At 39.5% G+C, this 9,744-nt stretch overlaps 1 protein-coding gene across 1 annotated transcript in view; it reads right to left on the reverse strand.

The window, feature by feature from the left end:
* LOC18769864 (putative SWI/SNF-related matrix-associated actin-dependent regulator of chromatin subfamily A member 3-like 1) overlaps nucleotides 5,665-9,744 on the reverse strand; it is a 7,350-nt gene continuing 3,270 nt past the window's right edge. Inside the window, exons 2-3 of the mRNA XM_007203765.2 lie at nucleotides 8,676-8,967; nucleotides 5,665-6,852 (exon numbers count right to left, since the gene is read on the reverse strand). Coding sequence (XP_007203827.2) covers nucleotides 6,047-6,852; nucleotides 8,676-8,967 — 1,098 coding nt within the window. The 3' untranslated portion in view covers nucleotides 5,665-6,046. The remainder of the gene's footprint in view (nucleotides 6,853-8,675; nucleotides 8,968-9,744) is intronic.

The following is a 9,744-nucleotide window of genomic DNA, read 5'->3' on the forward strand; positions in this document are numbered from 1 at the left end:
GGCCCAAGAAGAGCTCTGATACCAGATGTTGGTAATTGAAACCAAAACGTAAAGGATGCTCTGTATATTAAAAGCTGAAGATTCTCTTCTCTTAAACAGAACAAGTTTACATCTTAAATAGAAGCAAAAAAATGAATTCTAACTCCAATGTAACCACTAACACAACTAGTGTAGATTTTGTAGAGATAACAATTCTAAACAACCGAAGAAATTGTGATTGTGGTGAGAAGACTCTACCATATCCTCTACATGCTAGGACTCTAGCTTGACTTGGCCTCTATGTTACCAAGTCAGGATTAGTTAATTAAAATATATAATTAAAAATAACTAAATATCTCTTAACAGTTTTGGCTTACCAGACAAGAAGGTGCTGAGACTTTGGTGGAATTTCAATACGAACGCGTCTCGGATTTCTGCTTCCAATGTGGTTGTCTTGGGCATACTCTGAAAAATTACAAATATGTACCCCAACAGAAGGATCTGCAGGATATGGGAAGTGAAGTGGACTCGTGCTGTAATCATAAGGGAGTTTGAGGAGCCAAGACTGGAAAACACCATTCAAAGAAAAAGGAGAAATGCGGGATCGGTGAATCCTAGGAGAAAGAATAGAGAAGCGGAGGCTTCCATGATGGCGCTCCTGACAAAACGCAACCCATATCAGTCCCCATGGCGCAGTCGATCACTGGTGATACTTTGAGAACTACCACTTACTATTAGGAGCCCTTTCCAATGTTAAATCTTCTCAGATCTCTCACTAGTTAGATAAAAGAAACCAATAGCTCCCTGTTCTCCTATAAACCGAGCAAAGTCAATAACCCCTCTAGATTGGATGGGAAACATGAGAGCTCTTATATCAAGGGGAAAAACGTTTACAACCAAGTAGGAAGATCAGGGCCCACCATTGAATGAGAAAGGATGACATTGGGGTGATATGATCAAATTGACCCAATCCTCCCATGCCTTTTTTGACCCTAGTCAACTTTCACCCACTTTAATGAACCAAGCCCACTTAGAGTCTATCTTTGGAGGCATGGGCCTTAAGCGTGCCGCTATTAACAATTATGATGACATGGGCCAATCCCCAGGAAAGAAAAGCAGAGGTAAAGAAAAAGCCAGCGAGTCAAGTGGAGAGGTAGTGGTGCCCCAAGCCACTCAAAGATGTATTATCAAGCTCAGCATTAATATAAGAAAGGGGAAGGCAAAACGGTGTAACCTATTTTTTTAAGGCAAAGCTGAATTCTGGAACTCATGAGACCTTCCACATGTTATGGGTATATGGAACCCCCTACCATGATCACAAAGCTCCGGTAAGTCAAATAAGCGGCATGTTAGAAAGTAGAGAGATGGCTACACTCAACTCCATCATAAAATAACATCGCATCATGGCGAAACCGCTGGTTCGAGGGCTTGTCAGTCAGATCGGTATTTTTCATCAGCTCATCGAGCAGAGCAGAAGAGGAGGCAATAGCACATAGGTTCCCCTTTTAAAGATGATACACTGTAGCTTCTTCTTGCTTATCCAAGGAAAGGCTCGATAACGTGACAAGGTCACCAACCTGATATATGTGGTCAACCAGCTTGACACAAATAGATGGACTTGACAAATTGTTCATTTTGAGCTCCCGAGCCAGTAGCTCGTGCAACTGAAGGACTCTTTGCTCAAGCAGACGACTCTTTAGCTCTCTTGGTCGCAGTTTACAATATTGAGTCAGCTCCGCCCGTGATTGTTCATGGCTTCGCAGACAAGTTGTGATTGATGGACAAAGGTACAGTCCTCTCAGTTTGATCCCCGGATCAGTGCAAACGACCCAGACCCTGCTTCTCAGCAGCCTCCTTATAAGGTAGATCATGACTTTTGAGCAGTTTGGGCAGAGACTTGAGCAGAATATCCCGGACCTCTTGCATGCCATTGACCTTCTTGTTGTTCGCGCTGACGAGGCACTTGATCCTGCAGATGAAGAACGAGAAACTCCCATAGGGACCTTCTTAGCAGATGAGACCCCCTTTGATGAATACTTGCTCGTGGCAGAATGAAGGAGCTCAGTCAAGGACTCCTCCCGTTCAGCTGGCAGATCATCTAGGTATAAGCCATGTAGTTTCCATTTTTCAACATCTTCGGCAAGGGCAGACTACTTGCCTCTTTCCGATGTTCACTCAGCAACCAGCGCCATCCACAAAACCTGGCAGAGATGTTCAAAGCTTGATGAACCTTGGTCATGTCTGGGCCGAGATCGAGTTTCTTGTGGATGTCATTTTTTGCAAGCAGGAGACGAAAGTGAGTCAGATACACAACCAAGAATTCCAGAAAGACTTAGCAAATCAATGGGGGTATGACTTACCGTCATAATATGTGAGAGGAACAAGCGGACCATCACTGACCTCCCAATCCCATCTGTTGCCGACTTCCAGCACGTCTGTATGCCACACACGATCACCTTGACTCAGACAGTTCCTAGTTAGTGGCACAAAAAAAAATTGAAGCAAATTGGACTAGCCCCAGCAAGTAAGTTGGCCCAAACTGCCACCAGCTCCAGTAACAGGCCCGCGCTCCTCCATCCCAGTTACAGCTGGATAGCCCAAGTCAAAGACCAATTGGCAAGCAAAAGACCACCTCCACTCAAGAGCCCAAGTCACATAAGGAAGCCCAGTTACAGCTGGACAACCCAAAAATTAATTCACACCTCCTCCATGCCACCATGCACCATGCAGAAGCTGGGGGGCATTTGTGGAAGCAAAAAATCTACGGATCCTAGGTCAAATAATTAAGCCAATCAATTTGGGAATTATTTTATTCTTACCCTAATTGGGGATTTGATTTTAATCAAATCCCTAATTAAATCAATCTCTCCAAATTGGGGAATAATAATTCATCTCCATTTGCGGAATTATTCTTTCGAAACCCTAGCCTTCGAGGCTCCTATAAATACTTGGCTACACCAAGGCTTGAGGTAATTCTAAACTTCTGTCTGTACTCTGTAACTTTGCAGAAATCCTCTCTCATAAACCCTAGCTGCCATACTCTTTCTCTCTCTCACACAAGGCTCTGGCCACCACACACGACTCCGGCCACCCGGTTCTCACCCTAGAGAAATTTACATCCCTTTGTTAGCTATTGTTTTCCTAAAAACACTCGACCTAACTTAGGCATCGGAGGGCCTTTGGCCAACACCCCCAGCGTGTGGTCTTTTCACTCCATAATTTTTTGTAGGGAGAAAGAGAAGCAAAGAAGAAGAAGGAATCTTCAGATGAATATTCTTTAAGGATGAAAATCACTTCCACATTAATGTTGTTGGAGCATCTTGTAAGCATCGTGATGCACTTAGAGCACAATACCAAGAAGAGCCTGTAAAAGCTTCTGATGAAGGTTGTCTTATAACGGAGCGAGGCTTGAATCAAGATACTACTCTTAAATGTGCAGGTGATACACGATGAAACTCACATTATGACCTTGATTAGTATCATTTGTATGTTTCCATATATGGTGAGTGTGCTTTAAATGATTGTTGATGATAACCCCAATGATAGTTATGGTGAAGCCTTTAAGTTATGGAGAGAAACACAATCTTTTGAGTTTGTGTTTCAGATGTTTTTTATGAAAGCTATATTGGGAATAACAAATACTTTGTCTCAGACATTGCAAAAGAAAGATCAAGACATTGTGAATGCAATGGGTTTAGTTCAAACATGCAAGTAAAACCTACAATTGATGAGGAATAATATGTTTGATGAATTGGTTGATCAAGCATCTTCGTTTTGTAATAAACATCTTATTACGGTTCCTAACATGGATGAGGAATATGTAATTCCTAGGAATTCACGACGTAATGCTCCAATCAAGACAAACAACCATCATTATCGTGTGGAGCTCTTTCTTCATGTCATTGATAGGCAACTTGAGGAATTAAAACAATTCATTTGTAGCTTTTGACAAACGAAAGCTAGTTCGTCTTGCTCAATTTTATCCTCAAGATTTTTCAGATGGAGCTTTATTGATGCTTAAAGATCAACTTGGGATTTATGTTCATCATATGCGTTCAAGTAGTGATTTTTTTGAATTGCAAGGGATTGGCATGCTTGCGGAAAAAATGGTGGAGAAAGGGATGCATAAAATATTTCCTTATGTGTATTTCCTGATTATATCGGCTTTGGTTTTACTAGTTGCAACTGCTTCATTGGAGAGGGCATTTTCTGTCATGAATATTACTTCACAACAAAATGGGAGATCAATGATTGAATGATAGTTTGGTTATTTACATTGAAAGAGATGTTTTTGCTTGTATTGATAATGAAGCTATAATGCAACGTTTTCAAAATATGAAAACTCGTTGTAGACAATTGTAGCTTGTATTGTTAGTTTTGTCAAGAATTATGAATGAAAATATTATCTTTATGTTTTTTAGTGTTATTTTCTTCTTAACAAAATTTCGAGACTTTTACACTATGACCCCATGGCGATACAATCTTGCGTCCACCACTGCTCTAACCCAACGAATCTATGCCACTTTGAATGTGACATTGTTGGAATCTGAGATGTTTTTTGCTACCCTAATGTCCAATTCTCCTCTCTAAGGGGAGACAATGAGTGAATAGTAGAATTGGAGCACCGTGAAAAAGGAAGAAATTTGGATTTGTATGGAACCGATCGGTCACTTTGGCCCTAGCGCCGATCACCTAATAGTCGAGAGCTCGAGGTTGCTCTCGGTATTGATTCGACTGGTCGCTTGGTATTTCCGAAGAAAAGTTGGCTCTCGGCATTAATCTGACTAGTCGCATAGAACCGAGCAACCGGTCTCCGGAAATATACGAAGAAACACATGATCAAGCTAAAGAACCCCATTCTCATACCACAATACCACCTGACCAATCTCCTAAGAATATACCACAATACCACCTGACCAATCTCCTAAGAATATCCATATTGGATATCAATTACCTTTCAGGCATAATCGTGAAAAACCACCAAACCTATATTCCCCTAATATTGGCAAGACATTGAATACCCAATTGCAAACCACGTATCCACTCAGAGATTGTCTGAACTACTCAAGACTTTTGTGCATTAGTTATCTGCTATCCACATTCCGACCAAGGTAACTTAAACATTGAAAGATCCTAAGTGGGTTCAACCTATAAAGGAAAAGATGAAGACTCTAGAGAAAAATCATACGTGGTCACTAGAGACATTACCACAAGAGAAAAGAAGAGTTGGATGAAAATGGGTGTTCATCGTGAAACACAATGTCGATGAATCAATCGAATGATACAAGGCAAGACTTGTGTGGTTGATGTCGGTGAACTAGACCCGACCAGTCCGAACTAATAGGTTCAATAACATATCCCATAGCTGAACCAAACAAGTCAGAATCGATTTCGTTCATGGTTCTTAGCTAATTAAATCTGATCTCAACAGAACTAGACCAGTTGTCCTAATATTTTATAATTTTTAAATTTTTTACAAGTCTCTCTTTTAAAATCTATCCGGTCTGGGCAGCACAAAGTGACATAGATTTCTAGGGTTTTAGCCCCTCCATTTCCATAACCAAAAACAAATCTATCCGGTCGAAAGCCTCTATTATGGAAAATTATAATAATAATAATAATAAATAACAAAGAAAAAACTAGACGATAAATATGTCAAAACAATGGCTACCTGGTCAATGGTCATTAAGATTGTTGAAGTCACTTCATAATAATGGACACGTAAAACTTTTGTTGTCCCCCTCTTGGAAAACAAGGTTTTGAGAAGAGCATAAGAAAAATTAAAACCCAAAATGCCTTCAAGATACTGGCATATAGGTGGACGCCATTCTCATCGTTACCGCAAGAAGTTAGTAGAAACTTTGTCAATTTCAACAAAATTAAAACTTCTATAATTTATGTAATATGAGCAAGAAGATGTGTGCTATGAGTATACCATAAGGCACTTGCTTCTCAAAAGGAAAGCATGGTGGTCATCTACTCCATTCACGGAACAAAAGTTTCTATAACTGACAAAATATGTGCAAGATAAGATGTTGCATGCATGCATGCTTGTACACCCACCAACTCACAGGGACATGAGACCCAGAAGATCATCAACTCCTATGTCCCTCCTCCGATCCTTGGCCGTCCTTCTTCCAAAAGCTTCCTTTGCAAATTTCTTCTTTTTCTCCTGCAACTCCAATATCCTCTCTTCGATGCTGTTTCGAGCAATCAACCTGATAATTTTCACATCCTCCTTCTGCCCAATACGGTGAACACGATCCATTGCCTGTTCCTCAACTCCTGGGTTCCACCATGGCTCCAACAAATAGACTCTGCTTGCAGCTGTGAGGTTTATACCTGTTCCTGAAGCCTTAAGACTTGCAAGCAAAATCGTGGGCACATCTTGTCCCGTGACCCCAAACTCTTTGATTACTTGAGCCCTTTTATTTGCATTCATAGACCCATCTAAGCGCAAAGTCTTGAAACCAGCTGCTTTCAGTGGCTCTTCAAGATATATCAGCATCTTTCGAAATTGGGAAAACACTACTGATTTCGTAAGTGGGTTTTGACCCCTTGATGCAATAAGAAGTTTCAACAGAGCAGATACTTTTGAAGACATGGTTGTTTTAGAGGATACCATGTTGTCACTGTCAGAAGGTGCTTGAGGAGCTGAGAACAGATTAGACTGTGATAAAGGACGCCGACAAAGGGGGCAGCAGGGTTTTGAGCGCTGAAGTGTTTTCAGAATACAAGCTTGGCAAAAAATGTGAGCACAACAAGTGATAACAATATCAGTTGGTGGGGAAATGCAAATTGGACAGTCAAAATCTTCACCATCTTGCAGCACCTCCAGCATCTTTTTCAGCAGCTCTGGGTTCTTGGATACATCTGCTTAGAATTGACTTTATAAGTACCAAATAAACATACCATAGAAAGGAGGCTTTGCAATTAAGTATAAAAACGATGGAATAACAAATCAATATCTGAGCACTATCAGTCACATTGACATTGACTGATTTGTTAAATTGCATTTATAAAGATTGAGAAGCAGCAGCACACAGAATGTAATAATGAATATAATATCATTTGTTGACAGCAGTTCCCCAGGAGTAGGGCAGAACCGTTGATGAAGTAATTGAGATGGAAGTGAATCTCGGTAAGAACTACTTTGATACAATGACTAATGTGATCTAAACAGCTATTCCATGCTACAAAATCATTATCAAGGAAAATTGGAGAGCACTGCAGATAGGAGAATTTATTTAAAATGCAAATGTAGAACATTGTAGAACATTTTTTATGAAGAACACACACATTGTAGAACATTTTTTATATTTGATCAAATATCAGTACTCCTTTATATGTGGAAAAATGATTGTATGGTACTGAATTATGGCCACGTGGCATAAATTATCCACGTGTTATAATATGGATGGACGTCAAGGTTGATATTTCCCAGTTGTAGGGTAAAGTATCAATAAATATCCATCTATACTATAACACGTGGATGATACTATAACACGTGGACGAGTTATACCACGTGGCGGTAATCCAGTACCACACTAACTCTGATTTCTGGACCCCAAATAGGGAATCCATGAGGACATGCTTGGTTAATCGTGTCGGTGATATTTTGTATGTGGTTCTAGTATTTTAAATTATAAGTTTACTCATGATGTCCAAGTTTACTCTAAAAACATTTTAAAATCTAGCTACCAAAATTTGCCACTTCCCCAAAAATAAAAATAAAAAATAAAAAATACTGACACATGTAAGTGTTTCTCCTGTAATAAACTACAAAACTGACATTCCAAGGTTTCTTCTATAAAAATGAAAAGATTACTTGTCATAAAAATTTAAACAGTTGCATTATGGGGTTTTACCATGTACATGAAAGTCCTAATACGACCAAACTGCACAAACATGCCAACAAAAACTACCAAAAGCTGACGCCCATGCTTTGTCCTAAGCTTACAACTGTACAAGCATAACTCTATGTTTGTTTAAAGGCAGCATGCTTCTCTAATATGAAACGTAATTCTTCAAAAAGATCAGCCAGGGCATAATCCCTAAGGTTTCGTTTCTTTTTTGGGGGTTTCAATAAAGTGGTGTCTGGTGCTGATAAGAAAGGAGGTAGGCCTGTCCTTGGTTGTTTTTTTCACTAATCTTATTTCATGTGGTCAGAACATAACCCCTAAGTTGGAAAAACAGGAGACACTGAAAAGTACCCCCTAATGAAAATTCTAAATGCTTCCTCCAACTAAATTGTTGTTCCCTGTTATAAAAGCAAACATTTAAGAGGGACATCATTTGTTATCTTGTGATTCCATAATTACCTTTTTTTTTCCTTCAGAATTCTGTAATCTTTTCTTTAACTCAAATGAAGTAGAAAGCATACTAAGAATGTAATAACAAACCTCCAAAATGGAATACACCGCTACCAATTTCGGCCTAGCGAAAATATGAGTACTGAACAACATGTAAATCCAATAATGTAATTGAACAGAACAATATGTGAATCCAAGAATCCAAGCATAATTGTACGACTTCTCCTATAATTATGTTTACTCTTGAAATAAATAAATAAAGTATACAATAGAGAGTTAGATAAAATAGTTGAAGAATTTCAAGGAACCCAGATAAGCATGCATGTAAAGTGAAGTTGCATTTAAGAAAAAAACGATGCACCAATATAACATCCTTGTGAATACCTTCAATAGTGTTCGAAGGGAGAAGTGATTTGAGATCAGAAGGGCACAACGCCAAATCAGTACAGATCTGGCGAAGTCGTAAGATTATGCTAAGTACAGTAGAATAGTTGCGCATTATACTACCAGCATCGAAGTAATTCCGCACAACACTCTTTGCTTCTCCTTCCATCTGATCATACAGTTTACGTTCTTCACCAGACAGTTCCACATAACAAGTCTCTATAGTTTTAGGTGGCAATCCAATCAGTCCCTTGTCTTTTGTTCTTCGCAAAGAGATGGTTGCCATTAGAACCTGAAACATCAGCAAACACATTGGGCACAACTTGAATTTTTGGAAATAAAATAAAATAAAAACAGATGAACATTATTCGGCCAACTTCAGTTTTAGGATAACTATTTGACAATTATTGTTTTACCCCCAAACTCTGAATTAAATCTCATCTAACCCCCTCAACTTTGTCTCCATGTTGCACTTCACCTATTTCCGCTGATGTGCACGAATGGGGTGCACTTCTTTGCTTACATGTAATCCACGTGTGCTAAAAAAAGTACTAATATATTGCTTTTAAAATTTTGGAAATGGTGAAAACTTAAAAAACTTACAGAAATATAAAACCCACAGCCCACCCAACCTGCATGTCGCCCACTCCGACCCACCAACACCTCACGCATCCCTCATCGCTCATCCCCAACCTCTCTCTAAACTCTGAACCAAACCAATGGATCTCTCCAAACCCACAAACAGCAACCACCGAACACCACTCTCCTTCATCTTCCTTGTCTCCCTCTTCTCCATCCAAAATCAGATATCATCAGTTAGAGAAGCCCATTGAAAATAAGGAGTGTCCTAGTAATTCCACTTCATGTACTATATTTTGCAAAGTTCTGCATATAGGCAATTTCTTATGCATAATGTGGGAAGGCTTAGCACTTATGTAGCATCTAAGAGACCATTAGGTCCAATTTTTTAGGAAAATGCTAGGGAGACCAGGAAGATGTAGGAGCTTGGGTACCAACTCTCTAATAGTTTGTGGGTTTGGAGAGATCCATTGGTATGGTTCAGAGTTTA

This window comes from Prunus persica, chromosome G7 (genome assembly GCF_000346465.2).
Source record: "Prunus persica cultivar Lovell chromosome G7, Prunus_persica_NCBIv2, whole genome shotgun sequence".
Classification (NCBI taxonomy): Eukaryota; Viridiplantae; Streptophyta; class Magnoliopsida; order Rosales; family Rosaceae; genus Prunus; species Prunus persica.